Below are 23,022 nucleotides of genomic sequence, written 5' to 3'. Positions count from 1 at the left end.
TCCAACTTAGAATCTGCGAAATTACCTGGTCAAAGACCAGTCAAGCGACAGACATCAGAAATCAGTGGTTTGTGGGCTTGTTTACCTTTTTTCCCCCTCTTGTATCTCATCCACAGCTGTTGTTAGGTACACTTGTTGAGTTTTTTTTCCCCCTCCAGCGTTCTGAGTATAGTTAATTTTCCTCCTCATGAACAGTTCTCCTACTAAAAACCATGAAATACACTGAGTCGCTGTAAATTGGTATCTAATATTTTATACAATATCCTTGGAACAATGAACCATGATACTAATTATTTGGACCAGTAGTCTATTGACATACACCAGTAAGAAAAAAAGACTTAAAATTGTATTTAGGAAACTAAATTCTTTAGTTTCCACATAAGAGATGGATTTAACATTGACAAAATAAATTTACATTGGTTTCTACTGTATTTCAAGTGAAAAATTTCAAAAAAAATCTGCTGCAGTGGGGCGTTTTCTAGGTGTGCTTTTTGGAGTCAATAAAACCTTTCTGGTGGCCGTGGGAGAATTATTGATGTTGGTGGTAAGTGGTATGGGAGAAGACTTCAGGACCCCGGATTTCGGCTTTTGTTTTGGATCAAATGGCACTTTTGATGACCCATCTGGACTTACTAACAGGCTGCGATCATTCTTCCTGAATTCTGTAATGAAAAAAAAAAAAAAAAATCAACAATCAACAAGCAGACTTGATCTAAAAATGAATTAATCTGGTACACAATCACTTATTTTTTCTTTCATCTTTACTGAATGAAAACCTAAATGATGCTTTAAATATATACAAGTTTTGATCTGATAGAATCGGTGGTAGTCACAGCATGTTTTTCCAAGGCAATTGTCTTTAGATCGATTTTTCTCAAAACGCCTGGCAACAAGAACCGCCGAAGGGGAACTTAAATCCAAACAGGTAAGAAGCAGTGGGGATAAACGAAATGGGTGAAAATTGAGATGCCAAGAAATCATGGAACACTAATGAAAAAGATTAATAGTACAATAATGTATTTTTGAATTCTTTATTTATTTTGATTAGGTGTTTTGTGTCCATTTTTGTCCCCTCATTTGCCTGCTGTCAGTTTCCTCTTGCTCCCCTGCATTTTAACACGGATCAATTTTGTATGCTTGTTTTCATTTTAAGACCTTAATAAATCCAGTTTCTTATCATTTTCTCACTTTTTTTTTCCTACAAAATTGGGAGACTTTGACCAATTTTACAAGGATTCGTTGGTAGTTGAGGGCCGTGGAATGAATGAGAGAATTTGCATATGCTGCTCTACTTACAAAATTTTCAAGTTATGAAAAAAGTTCTGGAACCAATTAATTTTGTAAGTAGAGTTACGACTGTATTTAATTAAATAAATGTATACTGGTGTGGCATATGAATATCTGAAAAAATATTCACTAGCAAATGTTTCTTACCAGCTGTTTTATTATTATTTAGATGGAAGGTCACCTTCTTGCTGTCTGATGGGGAAGATTGACCTATCTGGGGGGAAAAAAAGAACAATGCAAACAAGCATTCAGACAAGTTGTTAAGGGACAGGGACAGCTCAGACCATAATATCACAATTTGAGAGTCAAGGAAATCAATGAGTTATCCCACAAAAATTTTTGCAAGTTAATATTACAACATCAGAGTTCAAAGTATGGAAACTGCAATTTGGCATCCGTCTTGACAAGTGTCAAGACAATAAGAACAGCAGTATTTGTACTAGAAAATTACCTCTCGAATCTGACGAAGAAGACTTGGACTTAAGCTCCATTAACCATTAAAAAAAAAAATACGTGTAGAGGAACTATTTTCACTTAGTACAATACTTGAAGTATTTAGTTTTTTATTCATAGATTCTTTTTTAGATTTAATACATTAGTCTTCATCCTGTGATATTTAAAAATGGACTTGTATTCTTGAATTTTTGTACAGGTGCAAAAACATGTACCGTATTTTGCAGTTTAATATTCCCAGGTATATTAAATGATTTTTGCTTTTGAGCCTCCCGTTTGTGCGCCATTTAATATACCCCTACCGTTTAACATAGCCGGCCGGGTATATTAAACAAAACTCAGCTTTTTTGGCAAGATTTGTATGGTGTTCATGTGGCCATAATTAGTGCAGCCTTTTTTTGTTTACTAATGAAATTGATTAAGGGTAATCCTGTCACATGACCTACTTAAACTTAATAGAGGCAGTCTGCAAAATGTTGATGCACCCCGTCACAGTATAAAGAGTGGGTAGTGGATCGTACTTTCTCCTTTGTGCACCATTTAATATACCCCTACCATTCAATATACCCGGGTATATTAAACAGCAAAATACGGTAGTATGCCATGTAGTCATAATAGGGGTGATCTACTTTGCGTTTTTTCGATTATTGCGGCCATGTCTGGTCTACATTATACACGAAAATCGAGAGAGTAGTGTAGAAGCATTTGTTAGATGTACCACTTAATATTGAAACAGTCAAACATGATTTGAGAGAATTGTTTTGAGGAATAGATTGATGAAACACAAACTCATACCTCAAAGTTGTGTTCCAGGTCATTAAATTGTAAAAACATCTGAATTTAAACATTACAACAAACTTATGTCCTATTAAGGAAGACTATGTTTACCTCATTGCCCAAGATCATGGTTTTGCAACTTCTTAAACCTGCTCGAACAAAGAGTGGTGTTGGAACTTTGGCTTTTCTCTGAAATTTTACCAAGCTGCATGACAATGCCTTCTTCAACTTTGGCTTGGCTTTTGGTGTCGATGAATCAATCTTTTTCTAAAAGTAAAAAAAAAAAAAAAATGAAGGGCCATGAACTGATTATGGCTATTATCACTGTCAATATTAAAAATAGTTACCCTTATTATACTCACTTTTATCCTTTTAACACCAGACGTTGTGTCTGTAGTGTCCTTAGTCAGTGGGGAAGACTCAAGCTCATCAGCCTCAAACTCAAATGTCACAGGTATCTTTCTTTTCCTCTTCAGCTGTGGCTTCTCCAAGGAGGTTGCTTCTTCACTAATCTTTGCCTCATTTTCCATGCTGCAAACATCTTGCTCTTGTACTGAACTTTGTTTATTCTTCTTCTTCATTGGCGTATTAATGCAATGGTCAAGTGTAGGTTCACTTTCATCAGTAGCACCTGGACTAGCGAGGGTTCCCATTTTTCCATGTTTTTTTCCTGTTTTACACATAGTCAATGCTGTAGTATCAGTGAGATTTTCAGGTCTGAGGTCTGTGCAAACTTCAGCAGAATTGTCAGCAAGTACTGGCGAAAACGCCAATGAAGTTTGCTGTGGGCAAGCAGCTATCTTTTTGGCTTTCTTAGCCTTTCCACCCTTCTTATTTGTTTTGGTGACAGTTAAGGCCGGACTTGTCAGTTCATTCAATGTGACCTCACAGGTAGATTGAGGACCCTTTTTGTCAACTTCTGACGGAAACGTTACACTGGATTTTGAGGTGCTCTCGCACCCACCAGCTGTTACAGCACTTGTGTTCATTTCCGAACCAGGGCATGTCTTACCATTGCTGACATCTTCGAGGTTAACTTCATGCCTTTTTTTATTCTTTTTTGATTTATTGTTGTTGGATTTGCAAGAAATGATCTGGCTCACTGGTTCGGAGGCTGAAACAGAGCTCTGTTTCGTTGCCTTCATTGGCAACCCATTCAGCTTGTTTTTGCTTTGATTTGTAACTTTCGTGTCAACCACATTGGAAACATTGGCTTTTGAGTCCACACCTGAACTTTCCACAGGTTTTGCTTTAGTTTTTTTCCTTTTTGGCATTTTGTTATTTTTGCCAGTCGTTTCTATTGGCTTCACGTCATCTTTAATAGAGTCACCAACGTTCTTGAGTTTCGTTTTTTTGTTTTCTGAAGGAGAAACAAAGCACAAAGTTAGTTTTTATTACTACATTAAATACATCTGAATGAAAGTGTACTAAGGCCATCAAATTTGCCTTATGACATTATACAAAACATTGTTTTTTTTCATTTTTTAGGAATGAAGTTTGTGTTATCATAGCCATTTATAATATATCAAGCCAGCAGAAATTCATCGACCTCTGTACATATCGAAACCTCTTCTCTTGAACAAATATCCTCTCATTTTCTAGGATGCCAAGTTAGTTTCGTGAGAGGCTTGACTTGCTTAATTTACATGATCTACTAAAAAACTAGCTTAAATGTATGCTGTTATTCAGATATGACGCCAAGACTTTCTAGGAAGAAAAATATACATAGAAGGACCCACTTACCCACTGTAATACTAATACAGTGCTACCTCGACATACAAGCAGCTCTACCTACGAGATGCTCGAGATACGATGAAAATTTAGATCAAATAATTCGCCCTAGATACGAGAAAAATTTTGAGATGCGAGCAAGCCAGGTGGCCATGGTAGAAGAGGCCGTTTATCATTGTAGCGCACAATTTTCTTTTGCCGCATCTTTCGCATATAACAGATATCAACGGGCACTGAACAATTTATTCAGACGAGTTTCTCCTACGCATGGACTAGAAAATGCACAATGCGAAAGCGTGGGCAAAAAAGGGCTTTCTGGGTAATGAGGTACACTCGTGCACACGACATCGATAGCTAATGTCACGTTCTCAGAATAAAATGTTTTTTTCCAAAATGGCGCCGTTCAAGAGGGAGCCAGTGGCAGTAGCTCTGTACACTTATGTTTTTCATGTTTTACAGCCCTTCTATCTTTTTTTAAATTACATTTTAATATTTCCTAATACATTACTTTTTACTTTACTTTGTACTGTTAGCCTGGCATCTTTCTGCTACTTCTTTTTTAGAAGCATTCAGCCATGCCTACGCTGTCACGCACATGGAACTAGCTCTTAAATTATGCAGCGTGAGGGACCGTGAGGGTGGAGGCGTGGCAAACAGCTAACCCGGAGATTGTATGTCGAGGTACCACTATTTTATTAACATTTTGAAACATGTTTTAACATCAGGCCACAATAATCCTAAATTATCCAAAGTGACCGAAGTGTATAGAAATAAGAACAATGATAATGTGATGTATTAATCTAGATTAGAATGTAGAGGAGAAAGAATAGTGAAAATTATGATGAGTCTATATTTATACTACCTCATTATTTGGAGATGTGTTACGATCGAGCCGCGTAGTGCGACGCGATCGTAGGGGAAGTTGAACCCAGATGCAGAGTCGCCGAAGTCATGAAAAGGTGAGGCAGATCTGTAGCTCTTGTAGGTTGATTTAATAAACGTGGTAACATAACATAAACAACTTAGCTTGATCTCTCGTGACAAACGGAATGAACATGCGGCGTGGCGTCAATGGAAACGGCAATGACTAAGAGGGAAAAACAGGAAACGAAACCAGGACGAAACCAGAACGATCCGACGGCGTCCACAGAAAATCATAATGCTTAAATACCAAAAATAATCTAATCACGTAATTAGTGACAGCTGATAATTATCGTGACGTCATGCCAGGAAAGGCAATCCAGCCACTCCTGACAAGATGACCTTAAACTATCCCCTTTCGTGGGCATCCTGAATATTTTTAATAGTTGTGCATTTATAAGTGATAAATAAATACTGTACTATTGTTAGTTGCTTGCTCTTTATGACTTCCACTCTTCTTCCTCTTTCTCTTGCCATATATATCATCATCATCCTCCTCATCTGTAGAGACTACCTCTGCATCCTCATTCGGAGGGAAAAACCCTAACATGAAGAGAAGAGGGGTAAAAAGGTCACAAAATGGACATTCCTGTAATGAAATAATAATCAAACGCAATACCTTCACTGAGATCCAGAAGTCTGCCGACCATAGAAAGAGAAAAAAGTATTAAAAGTGGGGCGAATATTGCATGTGCTAAAAATTACATTAACTTGGCAGTAAACCAGTCTTTCACGATGGACACATCAGGAAGTATGTTACAAGGGGGTCATGGAGGGCTAGTGCTAATTTGATTGATGCAGCTTCATCTCTAAGGAAAACAGCTATTTATACGGCAAGCATCCATCTACTTTAATTATATAGGAATAGATAGTATATATGAAACGATAGTTATTGTCCAATAATATTTGTCAACAACAACAACGTTCGATAAACGTTAACTGTAATTTCACGAGGCGAACACCGCAAACAACGGGGTGGTGGTTGATATGACGTGACCGTGAGTTCCAGACCAACGCCCATTAGACTAAGATGGAAAGGAAGACAGTGATGTTTAGCACTGTTACCTATAAAGCAGCTAACACAGAGCATGAACGCAAAGGGACTATACCATAACTAAAATGAGCAATTATGAGATGCAGGAGAATACCGAGCTGACCCACTAAAAGGCCCCAGAGAAGCCTCCCTGCCGTTTTGTCTCTTTAAATGCTTCGTATATACCTGCGCAAAAACAGAACCCTTATTGAAAATTTCCTTAACCAATCTTAACCCACTCTCATCATTTGAGGATAGCCTTTAATTATTTTCATCTCTTTTCTTCTAGTTGATATCAAGGAGTTTCACAGTGTTGTGCCGTCAGGATTATGTACAATATTATTTGCCAGACACGGTCCAGATTTTAAGAACACGAAAGACTTTCTCTCACGCCTCGACTCGCAGAAGTTTTGGGTATACCAGAAAACTTTCCAACATGCAACCTTCTCCATCTTAACGCAGACCACGTACACATTTCGATCTGCCTCAGCTAAGAACAGAATAAATTTGTAATGTATGCCACGGATGATTTTACAGGAAAATATATCCATTTTCCTAAATAGTATTTAAACTTTTTTTGGTTATTATTGATTCTTTTTTATGTATTGCAGCTGTGGCTGCAGTATAGGTGTTATAACCATGCAATACTTATTGAGGGTTGGATTGATTAACACGGCACTTCTGAAGGCCTAGGTGTGAAATGCACAGCCTGCCACTGGAATTTCACCATTTTATGCAAATGTTATTAAAACATTGCAAAACCCTATAATGGAAACTTCTGTTGAAATTGGTTAAGTTCACCCCACTGTATTTACTTATACATAAGCTGCTTTTGTCAAAGAAAAAAAGGAGGGGTATGGCTTATATGGGCACAAAAACACGACTTGCAAAAGAATGCAATTTGACGGCGCCGTGACAGTGCAATGACGTCATTCAAAATGGCTCCCATGCGTGCTCCGTGACGTCACACCGCGAGCGAATGTCGATACGGTCACTTATACGCACGCACAAATTCTAGTCAAGAGATTAGTTGGGACAGTTCTAGTCTGGATGACAAAACTACTTACATTTTAACGATTTTGTAGATCCTCCGTCTATTCTCATTGGGTACGTGACTTTTACTTGACATCTCAAACAACTTGTCTGCCACTGCTTTATAGTCAAACTATAAAATAAAGATTTCATCAGAAGGGTGAGAAAAAAAAATGTATACCTTACATTTTCTACAAGTGACAAGCAAAAAACAGCAGCAAGTTATCTCCCAGTTTGACTCTATTACAAAAGCAATGATGTGAGCAGGTCAAAAAAGAAAGACTTGGTAGTAAAATAGAACACCAACCTGTAAAGCTTGTATTCTACCTTCAGAAACTTGTAATTTCCTCGCCTTACGTTTACGTTGTCGTTTGGTAAGTTTACTACCTGAAAAAAAATGATCCAGCAGTTACATATTTGCATCCTCAAACAAAAATTCCAAAAAGTAGGCATGCAATATATGAGCTCAGAATAAGAATACATCCCTTGTGAAAATTATTTTTTAAATCAATGTTCAAAACCTATAACTTATGTAAAAACAAAATTACCAAACAAATGTTTCCATAGCAATGTATATGTTTTGTGGGTGCAATAATAATTTTATGCAAAAGCTTATTGCATACAATGCTTCACACTGGGGGCAGTATATCGATGTCATTGAAAATACCGCATTTACTCGCACATATCAGCCTGCACATAAGTCAGACCCTTAAAAGTGTTGAATTTTACAATTTCTCGCGTATAAGCCGCCCCCTAATTCACAATTTTCACCTCCATATTTAAGGTTTAATTGGGAGTACAAATCTGTTACTTTGAAGGGAAAATCTTGAGAAAAATCATCGCACATGATGTTTCTGAGATACTGTATTATTCAAAAGCACATTAGGGTCAAGAAATTAAATTAGTCTATCTTGATGAGAACCCGATGCTTTTTAATGACAATGCAATTTTCTTATCAGAAGTTTAAGATGTTGTGGCGGCCAAATTGCTTCTAAGGTCAAAATATTTCGATGGTTCATATTATCATAGTTATCACTTTCGAACAAGAAATAAAAGAAAAAAATCTAAGTGGAATTTTTTTCCATTTCATCATCACAAAAGGGTGCCGTTTGCACGCAGACAAATTAAAATGAAGTAACCCAAGCAAAACCAGCAATTATGCTCAGTGATATACGTAGTTCTCACCAAGTCTCTGGGTGAAATACAGTGTTCCCTCGCTTATCACGGTTAATGGGGACCGGAACCACCCGCGATAAGTGAATTTCCGCGAAGTAGGGATTCCCCTTCAAAAATGCTTCCAAAATTCTCCCCTCCCCCCAATTTTTTTTCTTACATTTTTTATTTATTTATTTATTTACCCCCTGTATACAGTACACCATATAGAATACGGGTAGAGAGAGTGAAATTCATGTTATAACAAAAAAAAACTGTAAAATAAGTTGTTTCAATGCAATATTTGTATTTTTTTCCCCCCAAAAAAATCTGCGAAGCTCTGAGTCCGCGATAGCAGCGAGGGAACACTGTAATATCATATGCATTATGCAGGTATCAGGTATCAAGGATTATATTTTAACTATTAACAGCAAGACCGAACTATTGTGATGTGCTGACATGGTAAATGCTTGAACTATGGTAATATGGCGGCGGCCTGACCAAGCAATAACAAGCACAAGTGTGCTCGCGTCTGGCCAGTCAGGGCACATTTAACCACGGTAAGATGGCACCGGTCTGAGCGAGTTGTGACTGGCACAAGTGAGTTTTTTCACGTTTTATGCAAGATACAATTATTTTTTTCCTTGAATTATATTCATAGACATCAAAATACATTTAGTTTAGTGTTGTATCTGCTTATCATTTCTCTATTTTGAAATAAATGACCATATCGGCCGCATGATCTCATCACGTCGTCAATTTGCAGTTTCGTGTATGTCGTGTTTTTATGCACAAATAAGCTGTACCCACGATACAGTCATCATTTTTATCCGACAATAGCGACTTATATGCGACTAAATAAGCGAGTTTATCCTGAGAGGAAACAGAAGGCAAATAAACAAAAAAGTTCATTGTATACTAGTATCGTACTCTGCTTTAAATTACATAAGAATATGTTGCTTGTTTTCACTGAAAAAGCCGTACCATTAATCTGCTCAACTAGCCTCTCCTCTCCTTCCCCTTCAGAGAACTGGCCGGAATCAGAAGACACGGTTGTCTTCAACTCTTTTATCAGATCTTCAATGGCGAAGGGAGCGTGCTCAATAATTGTGTTGAAGATGTTGCAGACCGCCCGTAAAAGACTCATACTGGTCAGAACATAGAGACAAGAAAAGGTTAAGTTAGTGAATATAAAATATTACCAGCAAGCTGAAACGTTGGAATCTAAGAATTTGTAGATGTGACAGCTTTTCAAAATTAAATAGTTAATTGGTGAGAATAAATGTCAGTTCTACAAATAATGTAAACTAGAGATGGGCAATAAAATAATAATGATAATTATCATGAAATAATTTGTCAACAATAGTAATAAAAACGTTCAATCAAAATTCAATCATTTAAAACTGCAAATGCTCCACCCGACCACCAGAAAACGGGGGCACTTGCGAGTTGAACATTATTTCAAGACCAACGCTCAGGAGAAGAGGAAATGTGTTTTTAGCATGGTAGCAATAGAGGCTAACACGGAGCATGAACATATTAATATGTAATAGCAAATGTATCAATAAGTTGTGCATTATTGGCGTGTGTGTACATGTTTTCCAATTTGTGTGTTCCTGGGTGACAGAACGAAACGTCTTGTTCTCGTGTGTGTATAGAGAAATTTGCCTCGCCCGTGTCCAGCCCATATTTTATACAAGTTTACAAGAAATTACAATTAATATACTAATAGTCTCGATGTGTCTGTTCGGTGAGCTGTCTGGCATCGTCGCGGGCTAAAATTATACTTGAGTTTTATTTGTTAAAAAAAAAAAAAATTAAATTAAACACTTGCATGTCACATACACAGACATTTTACAAGAAATTAATATACTAATAGTCTTGATGTGTCCGTTCGGCGAGCTGTCTGGCGTCGTCGCAGGCTTAAAGTTTACTTTCAACTTTAATTAGTTTGATAAAAAATACCATATGAAGTATTTCAACACCTTGCTGTATAGCAAGTTCTCTAACTTAGAAATTGAGAATGAAGTTTCGTCTGCACCTCACTCAACATGAGTCGGACGTCTACCGCCGTCAATGGCAGCCGAAGGGTTAAATGAGTGCCGAGTACTCTGCACCTCAGTCAACATGAATCGGATGTCTACCGCCATCAATTGCAGCCGATGGGTTAAATGAGTGCTGAGTCAGCACTCATTTTCTCTAAAATGGTCAACGCGCCCAATCAGTCGATGCGCCTTGTTTGTTCACTATATTCCAATTTTTTTTTGGACCTTTTACCTCAATAGGGCTGATCCAACTTTGCAGTATTTCGATTATCGCGGCCATCTCTGGTCTACGTTATCCGCAGAATTTGAGGGATTACCGTAATCACATATCCATAAATTCTAGTTATTATTTATGAATCTGTAGCAGAAAATGTTAAACACTGTTCATTAGTCAATGGTTTTGTCCTGGAGCTCTGAACAGATTTTTAAAAAAGAATGTTCAAGGTTGGACTTACTCTTTGGTTTTGACTGCTGTTTTGAAGAATGGCTCAATAAATTGCAGGTTCTGGTCAGCAGTAAGCTGTACAAAAAGAAAAAATAGGTTAAAATAAGATGGTCTGTTATGAATATATACTCAAAATTTCTTACTGAATACATTATAACTAATGTGCCACTTAAATAAATGGTCTATTAATTTAAGAACAGGTTAGGAGATAGTTCTAGTTGATCATTTTTTTGTTTCGTGAAACACCATTACCAGTAAAAGTATGAATAAATATAATTATTGCAACCAAATTCTTTATCTCGTGCTCCTTTGTACTACAACAGAGTATAAAGTCATTATTGCTTTACCTCTTTTGAACCCACAACTCCCAGTTCAGTCAAGTAAAGGTCCAAAATATGCAGTTGCAGACCAGTGGGTGCATTATTGCCAGAGATCAGAATTTCTGTAGCAAACACATCTAGAAATCTTGCAACCACACTGAAAAAAACACAAGAGCAATGTTTATATACAGTTATGTAGCATGTGATAAAACATTGCTCAAATGGTAGACAGCCTTTTATAAAAAAGGTATACCTGCTCTCCCAATTTTTACTCTTCAGCAGCTCAAAGCTATGACGAAACATAAAGCGAACCAGCTGTAACATAAACATTAAGTAGAGGTACCATTAGGGGAGACCTGAGTGTGATTTGTAGTGAAGTGTTGTAAGAAGATCTAGGTAATATGACAAAAATGATCACGATAAAAAAATGTTTTTAAATCGGTCGATATCGATAATTATTACGATACTATAACACTTTACTTTCAAATGTGAAATTTCAAACCTATGTGAAGAAGTGAATAAAGGACTTTCCTTGTTATTCAATTATGAAAGTAACCGTTACCTTAATAAAAAAAAGGGAATATGCATTTTTTAAAGTATTTTTGTTGTTCTGTTTTGCAATAAAGATAACTGTAAATATACCGGTGTCCTTTTCAATGTTTTTCTCTAAAGTGATATACAAAACTCAATAGTCATCTTAAAATAGCATATCACAATTCATTGGGATCGAATCATTAACTGTTAACCGTGATCTAAATTGTGCCACCATATATTCATGTATTTATTTATTTGTTTATTAACTTACTTATTACCAATCTATTTATTTATCTAAAATACCTTTCCTATATCTGTATTTTCAGCCTCTTGGTGCTGTGACAATGAAATTTCCCGAAAACGGGATGAATAAAGTTATCCAATCCAATATGAGGGAATACAAACCCGTAAACTATGCATATGCAAGCCACACTGAGCAGTTCAGACACAAACCTGGAAAAACTTGTCCATTCGCAATCTGTCGATACCACTCCACTCTCTTTTGAAGGTCTTGAGGGAGCTCTCAAAATATAACATTTCTGTGGAAACCAACACTTAGAACTGGCTTTTCTCATTTTGATTGACTTGATCTCTTAAATACAACTAATTCAAGTCAACTTACGTCCGTCGATATTGTGAAAGCTGTTAATCAGTTTGGAGATTGTGTTTGAGAGCTCCTCCTGTGAATTTAAACGTGAATTAAGTAAGACTCATTCTAATTGCCCACAATCCACAGAGTAACACTTTGAGATGTGAGCTTAATGCATTCCGGGACCAAGCTCGTATGTCAATGTACTCGTATCTCATATCAACTTTTCCCATAGAAATGAACCAAATACAAATGTATCCACCCTCTGAATAAACACCAAAACAGGATAGCTGGGCGATATGACAAAAATTGTTAACACGATTAATTCTTTTTTTTTTTTTTAAATCAGTCAATATCAATAACTATCATCTTTTTTGTTTCGAATTTGAAACTTCCAATTTGCCTGAATATGTAAAAATTACTTTTCACATTCAAATATGAATGTAAATATGTTACCTTACTTAAAAAAAAAAACTGAAATAGAAAGATTTTAAAAAAAAGTTGTCTAATAAAGACAACACCCACCTTACACGATGATAAGTAAACAATAAAACCTTCAGAAATTGACAGTATATCACCTTTGGCAAGCAGACTTTTCAGCGTCACAAAAAGAAAGTGTAAATTTACCTCACATATGGCAATTTACAAAAAATAAGTTGGATGAACAGCATTTTACTATTTATAGAGAGATAAAATCTAAATGAACTGTGTGAGAATGCAACCCGGTGCCCAAAAAAGAATACCTGTAAAAGTGGTTTGTCCTGCATCCACAAGCAGTAGAAAAGACCTTTCCATAGCTTGAGCAGCTCTTCACTGGTAAAGCCACCTGGACAGAAAGCAAAAACCAGAAGGATTGTCTGGGGGAATCCAGTAATGTATTTACAATGGAATTTCTCCATCATCGATGTGAGCCGCGTTTTGCTTTGTTGTTCTGCGGCCTTTGCGACTGTATTGTCTAACTTGGAAATATGTGTAACTATATCTTTCTTGTATCTGCATTCTCACCCTCTGGCTACGGTCACAATAAAAAATTCCCAAATATGGGATAAATAAGGTTATCCAATCCAATATAATAAACAGAATGGGATCGATGAAATGATAGTCCAGTTGAGGCTAGCGATGTTCAAAAGTGAGAAGCACCCGTAACAATATTTTCAAAATAAAACAACAGATAAGGGAATGCATTTGATTTTGGGGGGATTTCGTAACTTGGATCTTTTTCTGTATCTCGAGTCATACATTTGCATATAAAAAAATTGTAACCTGAAAATTTCATACCTAGAGGCATTCATAAGTAGAGATATGACTGTAAATGATTTACCGTGTGCTATGAAGACCCGAATAATAGTAGGCACTGGAATAATAGTAGGGAGCGGAAAATTCCAAATGAATTAATAATAGTAGGCACCGGAAAAATAATACTACTACTACTACTAATATTCATTATTTTTTTAATTTTCCACTGCCTACTATTATTCGGGTCTTCATAGTAATGTAACTGTGCAATAGCACAAACTAAGGTTGGTCCACCTGTGAGGTGTTTGCATGTTCTCCACGGGCCTGCATAGGTTTTCTGCTGGTACTCCGGTTTCCTCCCACAAAGACATGCATGGTAGACTGATTGGAAACTTTAAATTGCCCCTAGGTACGAGTTTGAGCATAAACGGTTTTGTATCCTTGTGCCCTGCAATTCATCAGCTGGACACCAGTTCAGGGTGTCCCCCGCCTCAAAGTCATCTGGGATAGGCTCCAGCACCCCCCGCGACCGTAGTGAGGATGAAGGGGTTCAGAAAATGAGATGAGGACATATGATATTTAATATTCCAAGTATATCATAATTTCCCTGCTAGGCGCATATTGGATGACCCGACAGTTAAAAAGTTTATGACATTATGCTGTCTGATATTAACTGTACCAGCTTTCTTTCGTATGGGTAGAAAAAAATGTGGTTTTACTGTTAATCATGGTAGGTAAAAGTAGGTTTTGACTAATATGAAAAGACTTAATGAAAAGACTGTCGAGTAGATGAAAGACCACAGCTTGTTCAAGAAAAACATGCAGTCTGATATTTTTGGACATGGCGCATTGTGAATGGCACAATAAAAATACAATGTGATCAGTACTAGTGTCGCAAGTATTAATTCCGGACATTCTCATTTAGCTTTACATTTGCAATCCATCACCTATGAAATCAGGAATGGCTTTGCTTTGGAAGGAGGGTACGAAAATTTAAAAAACCGGTATTGCTTACCTGTCGCTTTCTGCGATCTAAGATTGATATATTTTCTCAACTTCTTCAATGCTTTTGTGCGGATTGACTTTTCGTTTGACGCTAACTTTTGTGCCAACAGAATTTCTGGAGCTAGAGGCTCAGCCATTTTCACAATCACGTGGATCGTCCCACGTTCTTCAAAACCGTCGCAATTAGATGACGTCGCAATAAATTCTTCTTCTTTAGACGTGTATAGCACATGGCATTTTAATTCAAACACATTGCCGCCACCTACGGTACGAGAATGTTCACCGTCACGTACTAGTACTATATACTACTCCGAGGGATGCTTTTGAGAAAAATCAAAACAACATTACAACTTCCGACTACCCCCCAAAAATAAGAATGATAATAATAATAAAAATAATAAAACAACAATAAAAAAATAAATATATTTCCTGTTTAATTTAAACTTGTTAGCATGCCCTAGGTATTTTGCGTGGTGTACGTATAGGAATTATATTCAGCACAAGGTATTTTTTGTGAACTAGTTATATTACAATTTAAGTTATTAAATTAATATTGTAGGTCAATAAATAAAATAATAAAAATGTGCATTTGTTAAATGAAGTGATCAGTACCATAATGTTCGATTGTAACTATGCTGCATGTGTTGCTGTTGCGTACGGAATTATGATGAGGAAAAATATTTGTTTATGTATCTCAAATAAATGAATAATACCTGATTCTCAAGAGATTTTTTTTTACATTTCATCCAAAATAAAACTTCCTCCAGCTGTCTTAAACTTGTTTCCTCGCCAACGCGGAAAATTAACAGAGAGGGCAGTATAGCATTCTACGTGCGTTTAACCTGCCTAAAATAACTATTAGAAAAAGAAAATTGGGCTGTTTATTTACCCAAAGGTGAAGTTCATAACTGCATCATTAACGCTACTGAAGATGTATTCAGGCTCTTTTGTCATCAATTTTAGAATTTGAAAGATCCGTTTTCCAAGTCATCTGTTGGAGGTAGGAATCTTTAAATGAGAATGAGAACCAAAGCTTGAGAAAAGTAGAACGCGGACAAGTAAACTTAAGAGACTTGAGACGTACCTTACATACTTGGTGGTCGTGCAAGGGCAGCCAGGAATCACAACAGTAACTTGTACCAAATCGACGACGTAAAACGTAAAAAAAAACTGCTAAAAAGACATCGGACTGGTAAACTTGTTTTGGTCGTTCAGCTATCAAGGATAGACAGTTGGTCAATGGAAACCAAATGTTCTTTAATTGCATTGGTTTAAAAACTCCTCACTGTTCTGAACATGTCCCGAGGTCAATAAAATAAAAAAAATAATTCGGTGTTAACTTCGTACGAGAAATTGTTTTGTCTAAACCTTCTATCTATGTCCATTTATATTACAAGTCTCTCAGAGGCATGGAAAATGTTGTAATTGTGGTTTCTAAGTTGTGATTTTTTTTGGGGAGGATACACGCACAGATCGCAACCCCAATTTGGAAGCTATTTTCTTGTATGATGAAGCTTGTCCCTGTTAGTTTTCTGTAAGATGTCAGACAAAAGGATTTTATGGACATCAAAAGTCATTTTGCTACAAATGATAAAATAATCATGCAATCTAGTGATCCCGTTCCTGAAGCAGCCATGCAATTTAAATCCATGTCATTTCCTCCACCATTTCCATGTAGTTCTCTATATTTTGGTCTTGGTCTCATCAGTCCATAACACTTTGTTTTGCTGATTACACATGGACGACAGCACATCAAGTGCCAGAAGTTATCACATCCCATGATGTGTGATTGAGCCCTTGTAATTGACATTAAAATCAACAAACAAATCTGATTGGTCAAAGGTTTTGGATTTAGATACATTGCAAAATTACTCATATGTAGCTAAAGTACTAATAAACAGCATTTGATGGCATGTGTTTCTTCCACATAATGTGTAATAACTTACTGTTTTATTATCACTTTCTCTAATCGTACAGGTATCCAGTTGCAAACTGCAAGAGGATGGCAACGGTATGTTCAGTGTTTATTGTTTTTTTTAACCAGCCTGCATAATTAGTCATCTTATGCTTGACCTATCAAGCATACAGTCTTTCCTCGATTTGCGACTTCACTTATCGTGAATATACTTCTTTGCGATTTTTTTCTGATATCAATTATTTTTTTAAAATGTAAGTTCATAAAAATGAAAATCCACGCTGAAACTCACAAGCGGAAGCCATTCCTCTGTTTTCCACTTGCTACTAGGACTCAGCCCTGAAGGGAAAAAAATGGTATAAAAGGGGTGACCCTATTTAGCATTTTTTTGATTACTGCGGATGTCTGATCTACATTAACCGCGATATTCGAGGGATTACTGTTTTCCTGTAGTTCGTAATATCTTTAAGTGAATTTCCGCGAAGTAGGGATGCCCCTTCAAAAATGCTTAATTTCAATTTAATTAATTTATTTTAAATATTTTTTTACCCCCTGTATACAGTACACCATATATAATACAGGTAGAGAGAGTGAAATTCATGTTATAACAAAAAAAACTGTAAAATATGTTGTCTCAATGTAATATTTGTATTTAAAAAAAAACGCGAAGCTCTGAATCCGCGGTGGCTGAACGCGAAGTAGCGAGGGAACACTGTACATGAACAATTTAAGTGTGCATTGAAGACTAAAAGGTGTTTATGCTTATTTGATCAGATATTGTACAGTCGAACCCGGATTGCAACATATCTCCCTGGACTTAATTCTCTAGTGCATCGTATTGCCAACACCATGGACTCGTCACGTATTGGATCTTGTGGCTCTGGTAATCCCACTGTGCCAAAGGCTGATTCCTTAAATGGTATGAATTTTCCCCTCTTTTTGACCTTTAAAAATCCATTACATTATAGCGAGGGAATGGAAAATGCCATTTTTGCTTAATAAAAAAAGCTGTTCTGTTCACGTATTTTATGGAATATAATTCACACTTTTTCATAATGTGACTTTTGTTTTATTTCACTCTGATTTCCAACATCTTGTTATACAGTAATCCGTCGAATATCGCGGCTTCACCACATTGCGGATGTTTTTCTGGGGGATTTTTTTTTGTAAATTCATAAAAATGTGAAAATCCACACTAAAACTCACAAGTGGAAGCCACTACCCTGTCCTTTGCTTGCTACTAGAACTCACTGCGTGGATTCAATAGCCATGCAGCCATTCAGCCATGCTGCTTTTCTCCTCGATACCTCGTGTTCTCCTGTTTTTCGGTTTGGTATCGCTTCCGTTTCACAAGTCCTCGTTTTGTAAGATCCCTGAGTTATTAAAGATATTGCTTTGAAGCTAATTGCCTCTCCTCATCCTGCTTACCCGCGACTGGGTCCAAATCCATTTCCGACCGTGTCACGACGACACGGCGCGATCATAACAATATATATTTTTCAAAAATAGGGGTGACCCCACTTCGCAGTTTTTCGTTTATCGCGGCAATGTCTGGTCTACATTAACCGTGATAATTGAGGGATTACTGTATTGATTTATTTTAGGCTGTAGTTATAAAATATAACTTGTAATATGCTATTTTACCAGGGGTCTACGTTGTCTATTGTTCTCTATTTTACTTTTATTTAGCATATAATGTTTATTCTTGGTTTCTGATAAATACATTAAAAAACCTACAAAAAAATGCAATTTATACTCCAGTTCAATTTATATCTTTTCCCTTTAAATGTGCGACTTGTACTCAAGTGCGCCTTTTAGTCAGAAAAATATCAAATGTCTTGACCAGTCTTGAAGATAATATGATTTGCAAATGGTGAGGAAATTTGTATAGTTTATTTCAGTTCAATGCAACTGTGCTTGTCTTCTGTTTCAGGACCACTTACATTGCAGAATTATGAGAATATGGGAGCTTTTGAAATCAAAGACCAGCTGTACTTTATGCCAACTAACATAGGTTTCAAGAGTCCTCTGCAATTTTCTGAGAAAAAGACAGTGTCTGATCTGCAAGTAACTCCATCAAGCCCCGCAATATCCACGCCAGGAATGCGTTGCAAAAATATTTTTGTAAGTACAGTACAATACATTCAGGTTAAGCATGTATTTTGCACACAGTTGCGCAATTTATTTATTTTTTCTCAACTTAATTTTAAATTGTACAATTCGGGGAGAAAAAAACATAACTAAAATTAAAGTATTTGGTCAATGTGGCATGTAGACCTTTGCTTTGCAACTTAACCTCGGTTAGCTAAGACAGGTCAAATATTTTTCGTTGTTCTTGACCATATTTTTTTGTATTTTAGCTTACTATCCATGAGTTCATACTCTAGTTGTCACAGTTTTAAAGTGTGTGCAGTGAAGACATGATCTTTCTTCTCCACCCACAGATATAATTCCGATTTTATAAGGCTCTTAGTAGGCCATTTCACAAGAGTGCAATGTAGAGAAAGTCATTTTAAAACCACAAAAGCACATTTTGTGGTTCGAAGGAAGTAACTTGTTTTTTGGGCAAATTTTCTAAAACACAATACATTCCACCAAAAGCTATGTGGCTTGTCAAAATAACGATGCAAATCCAATCCAAGGCCTCTATGCCTTAGCGGAGGTCTGGTATCGTTATTGCTGATGCTAAAATATTCTACATTTGACATTTAATCATTGTAGTGGCTGTGTAAGTAATGCATACTTAATTACTTTTAACTAGTGTCTTTAATTAATGTAACTTTAGAGTATATGTTCTCCTTCCTTCCAAACTAAATCCAGGATTTTTTTTAAAGTGTTTGTGTATGTTTGAATTTATTTGTGAACAGGATGATTCAGTCACGATTCAAAGTACAAACACAGCAAAACAGGATTCTGGCAACTCATGTGTGGAGTGTGTCATACAATCATGCCCTGAAAAGCTAAGGAAAGGTAATTCACTACTACTACTGGACATTTTATCTTCATTGAAAAAATGTTGGAACCATACATATTTACTGCTTGAGCCAGTGGAATTACCTGCACTCAAACTTGGCTTCTTTTTTTCAAATTTTGCCCGTTATACTCGTATAATTACTGTATTTGTAGACTCATTTTATGTGAAAGTTATTTTACAGTGCTAATCCCATGGGGTTCCACTAGTTCAGGAGTGGCCAACTTCGTTCCTCAAGAGGAGCTATCCAGTTTGTTTTCCTTATCTCCCTCCACCAACACACCTGAATCAAATAATCGGGAGAAGTATCAAGCTTCTGGACAGCTTGCTGATGAGTTGATCATTTGATTCAGGTGTGGTAGAAGAAGGAGATATGGAAAACAGACCGGATAGCGGCTTTCGAAGACCGGAGCTGGACACTCCTGTACTAGTTGTTCATGATGTATTTTCCAATTTGTGATAACTAGATCTACAAAACCTGTTTCCTGAGGCTCCTAGCTCTCAGGTGACAGTAATCACAGTGACTCATAAGACTAAGAATGATATGACAGGATGGAGTTCTCGCGTGGATGAAGAGAGAGCTTACTTGCTTGACAAGGTGAGCCATCTTAACCCTTAGATCAGTGGTCCCCAAACTATTCCAGAAAGTGTCGCGGCGGGCGTGGGTTTTTGTTCTAACTTGTAAAAGGAAACCTTTCCACCAATCTTGTATCCTAGAAGTGCAATCAGTGGATTGTAGTCAGGTGCTTCTTTTTTCAGCAGAAACCTCGTTGGTTAAATGTTTGTGTTGGATCGGTTGGAACAAAAACGTGCACCCACAGCAGCCGTTGGGGACGGGTTTGGAGATCTGCCTTAAATGCATTAAAACTAGAGACCAGATTTTGAACTAATAGGGCTTATATATCATGTCTGCAATACATTGGCAAACCAGGCTCGGGGTGACGAGGGGATGGAATGTCTTCTAGATATTTACACATATAATCAACATTACATGAAATCACTGATTCGTCAAATGTCTATCAAACGTGTAGTAGGCTGATTCATATAGGACAGTGGTCTCAAACCGGTTCCACATAGGGCCGCAGTGGGTCCTGGTTTTTGTTCCAACCGATCCAGTGCCGACATTTTAACCAATCAGGTGTCTTTAAAATAAGTAGCACCTGACTCTAATTAACTGATTGCACTTGCAAAAGGTATCCTTGTTGAGTTGGAATGAAAACCTGCACCCACTGCGGCCCTTTGAGGACCGGTTTGAGACCACTGATATAGGATCACGCATGCACAAAGGTGGATTGTAATTATTGTCTATTTCTGGGTTTTCTAGTTTTACCCTGCAGATAACATTTTGTACAATGGTTGAATGAGTTTTGCATAAGCATAGGTCTGTTTTCCAGTCCTTGTTCGCTTGAAAAGAAAAAGCATTGTAAAAAGGAACTGGACCAAAAAGTCTGGATCAAAGAAAGCATACTATGTGAATTCACCCTAAAATACGATACAACCCATAAAAAAGTCAGAAAAAAATGGTCTGACAAAAAAGATGAATTTAAGATCATTAATCTGTTTATGACCTGGATATTGCACAAACTAATTAATTTATTATCCACTCTGTAGTTTGTTGAAGGAGCAAAAAAAATTTGCTTGATCCTGCAAAAAGAAGGATTCTGGGCAGACTTCATAGATCCATCCTCAGGCCTTGCGGTAAGACCCGTATATAACCTTCAGCATTCAGACACTCAAATATTTAAAAAATGTGCTGAAACCTAAATGACATACTGAAAATATATCAAGAGTATCTGTTAGGTTCACCAATAGGCATTCCCAAATGCAGACACAAATAAGAGGAAAAGACTGTGTTCTGAAATGTTCACTTGCTGGGAGAACGACCGTTGAGGCAACATCCCAACTCCGTTCTGACCTTACACTTCTTTTCTGTTGTTTTATTAAATTCAAGGGTGATAGATTCATTAATAATTATACTTTAATATAATTTAATTATTGACAATCAATTAAATGGGCATCTATGATAAGCAACCTTATAAGGGAAAATACATCAAGACTTCTTCCCGATCCCCGAAGTATCTTCTCGAACAGTAATTTCTCGTACGACTTTCTATCCGAGTGTTCCTGGAGGTGATTGATATCCATCTGCTGGTATCAAGAGTCCTTGACGGCTTTTCGCTGCAAACCCAGATCAACAGTCCTCGGAGCCCGGGACTGGATGACATGTCAGATAAACAGTTCTTGTGAGAGGACTAGATGACTGGTTACGACCCCGAGTTCTCTTCGGACAATTTGAAAAATGAGTTAATACAAAAATGATTAAATACACATATATATATTAGTATTGCAGAATAAACCCAACAAAGGGCCATGATTACAATATAAGCCTCAATGCTTAGGGGTAAGGATAGAAATACAACTGAGACGTCAATAGTAAAAAGTCAAAACAGATGAAGGTCTGGAAGTCTTGTGGAGTGTCTGTGGTGGATGCAGGCGCAGTTCAAGGTGTTCTGGATCTTCTTTGTTTTTTTTCTCTCCAAGCAGTCCAAAACGTTTTGGCTTCTCTTTGTTTAGTCTAACTAAGGTTATCAGGAGCAAAGCATTTGTTTTATTGCAAGCAAATATGGCCAATTAAGTTTAATAGTGAAGCAAAGCATATTCCTCGTTGCAAGCAAAAATGTATGGTATGAAATAAAATCCTGACATTATATACCCAGATTTTCTTTCTGCTCAACTCAGCGACATGTACAACAAAAGAAGTTAATCTTATTGGTGACTTGAAGGCCAGAATTATGAGAAACCACATACACAACTCATGAAACAAGCCAGTCTACCAATGCTGAGGATGGCTTGAATTTGTGTTGTGGGGGCAGCAGCTCAATAGGCAATAGTTAAAATACGTTACTGAAGAAAAATTTAAGTTGTGCTTATTTAAAATCTTGAACGAGCATAACGTATATGAAGTGTTGTTTTTTTAAAGTGCAGGTACTACTGTGATCCAGATTTGTGAAGCGTGTGTTTAGTGTGGCAATTTAAAATGCTCTTTTGGTAGATTTGACTGTTTTTCTGAATTGTATACATTACATAATACTTTTTGCATTAAACATATTTAAAATTCAGATAAGCATGACATTGGTGTGCCTGTATTGTAAAAAAAAAATCTGTTATCATTTAATTAACTAGCTTTTTGTTTTTCTCCCCAGTTTTATGGACCTTACACAAACAACACCTTGTTTGAAACAGACGACAGGTACCGTCATCTGGGATTTCAGATTGAAGACCTGGGTTGCTGTAGGGTTATTAGACATCCTTTGTGGGGGACACATGCTTTTGTGGGAATAATATTTAACAATGCACCATCCGACAGCCTTATCATGAAGAATTTTCAAGGTTTTTAAACACCTGCCATTTGCCTGCTTGTAATTTGAAATGTTATTTGCTGACAACCACATTCTACAAAAATAAACCGTTTTCCCTCTATTTTTCGTACACTTTAGTTTTCAGAATGTTTTTTTTTCTTTTTGTTATAAGCTTAGAAAATGTTGAATCATAATTTAGAAAAGCCGTGTTTTGTGT

General features: G+C 36.8%; 2 protein-coding genes across 2 annotated transcripts; one reads left to right on the top strand and one right to left on the bottom strand.

Moving 5' to 3' along the window:
- Positions 1-233: 233 nt before the first annotated feature.
- rrp1 (ribosomal RNA processing 1) lies at positions 234-14,779 on the bottom strand. The gene is made up of 16 exons (XM_077727704.1): positions 14,571-14,779; positions 13,063-13,145; positions 12,353-12,410; positions 12,184-12,269; positions 11,450-11,511; positions 11,224-11,353; positions 10,887-10,951; positions 9,371-9,534; positions 7,542-7,621; positions 7,270-7,367; positions 5,789-5,808; positions 5,590-5,712; positions 2,880-3,877; positions 2,629-2,784; positions 1,435-1,501; positions 234-662 (listed from the first exon to the last, which is right to left on the bottom strand). The coding sequence occupies exons 1-16, from the start codon at positions 14,695-14,697 to the stop codon at positions 448-450; spliced, it is 2,532 nt and encodes an 843-aa protein (XP_077583830.1). The 5' UTR covers positions 14,698-14,779; the 3' UTR covers positions 234-447.
- A 630-nt stretch (positions 14,780-15,409) lies between these two features.
- mmadhcb (metabolism of cobalamin associated Db) lies at positions 15,410-22,935 on the top strand. The gene is made up of 8 exons (XM_077728823.1): positions 15,410-15,560; positions 16,538-16,571; positions 17,250-17,394; positions 18,409-18,599; positions 19,343-19,445; positions 19,914-20,044; positions 21,058-21,144; positions 22,650-22,935. The coding sequence occupies exons 2-8, from the start codon at positions 16,563-16,565 to the stop codon at positions 22,842-22,844; spliced, it is 861 nt and encodes a 286-aa protein (XP_077584949.1). The 5' UTR covers positions 15,410-15,560; positions 16,538-16,562; the 3' UTR covers positions 22,845-22,935.
- The last annotated feature ends 87 nt before the right edge of the window (positions 22,936-23,022 follow it).

This window comes from Stigmatopora nigra, chromosome 11, assembly GCF_051989575.1.
Source record: "Stigmatopora nigra isolate UIUO_SnigA chromosome 11, RoL_Snig_1.1, whole genome shotgun sequence".
NCBI classification, from domain to species: Eukaryota; Metazoa; Chordata; class Actinopteri; order Syngnathiformes; family Syngnathidae; genus Stigmatopora; species Stigmatopora nigra.
The sequence above is the reverse complement of the archived record's forward strand: the minus strand, read 5'-3'. Positions and strand labels throughout refer to the sequence as shown.

Bases quoted from the DNA above. Each gene is read 5' to 3' on its own strand.
- rrp1 (XM_077727704.1), bottom strand. From the start codon at position 14,697: ATGGCTGAGCCTCTAGCTCCAGAAATTCTGTTGGCACAAAAGTTAGCG. The intron at 2,785-2,879 runs GTGAGTATAATA...TTTTACTTTTAG, and splicing joins CTGGTGTTAAAAGGATAAAA to AAAAAGATTGATTCATCGAC. The intron at 1,502-2,628 runs GTAAACATAGTC...TTTTCCCCCCAG, and splicing joins CCATGATCTTGGGCAATGAG to ATAGGTCAATCTTCCCCATC.
- mmadhcb (XM_077728823.1), top strand. The intron at 19,446-19,913 runs GTAATTCACTAC...TGTGATAACTAG, and splicing joins CCCTGAAAAGCTAAGGAAAG to ATCTACAAAACCTGTTTCCT. The intron at 21,145-22,649 runs GTAAGACCCGTA...TTTTCTCCCCAG, and splicing joins ATCCATCCTCAGGCCTTGCG to TTTTATGGACCTTACACAAA.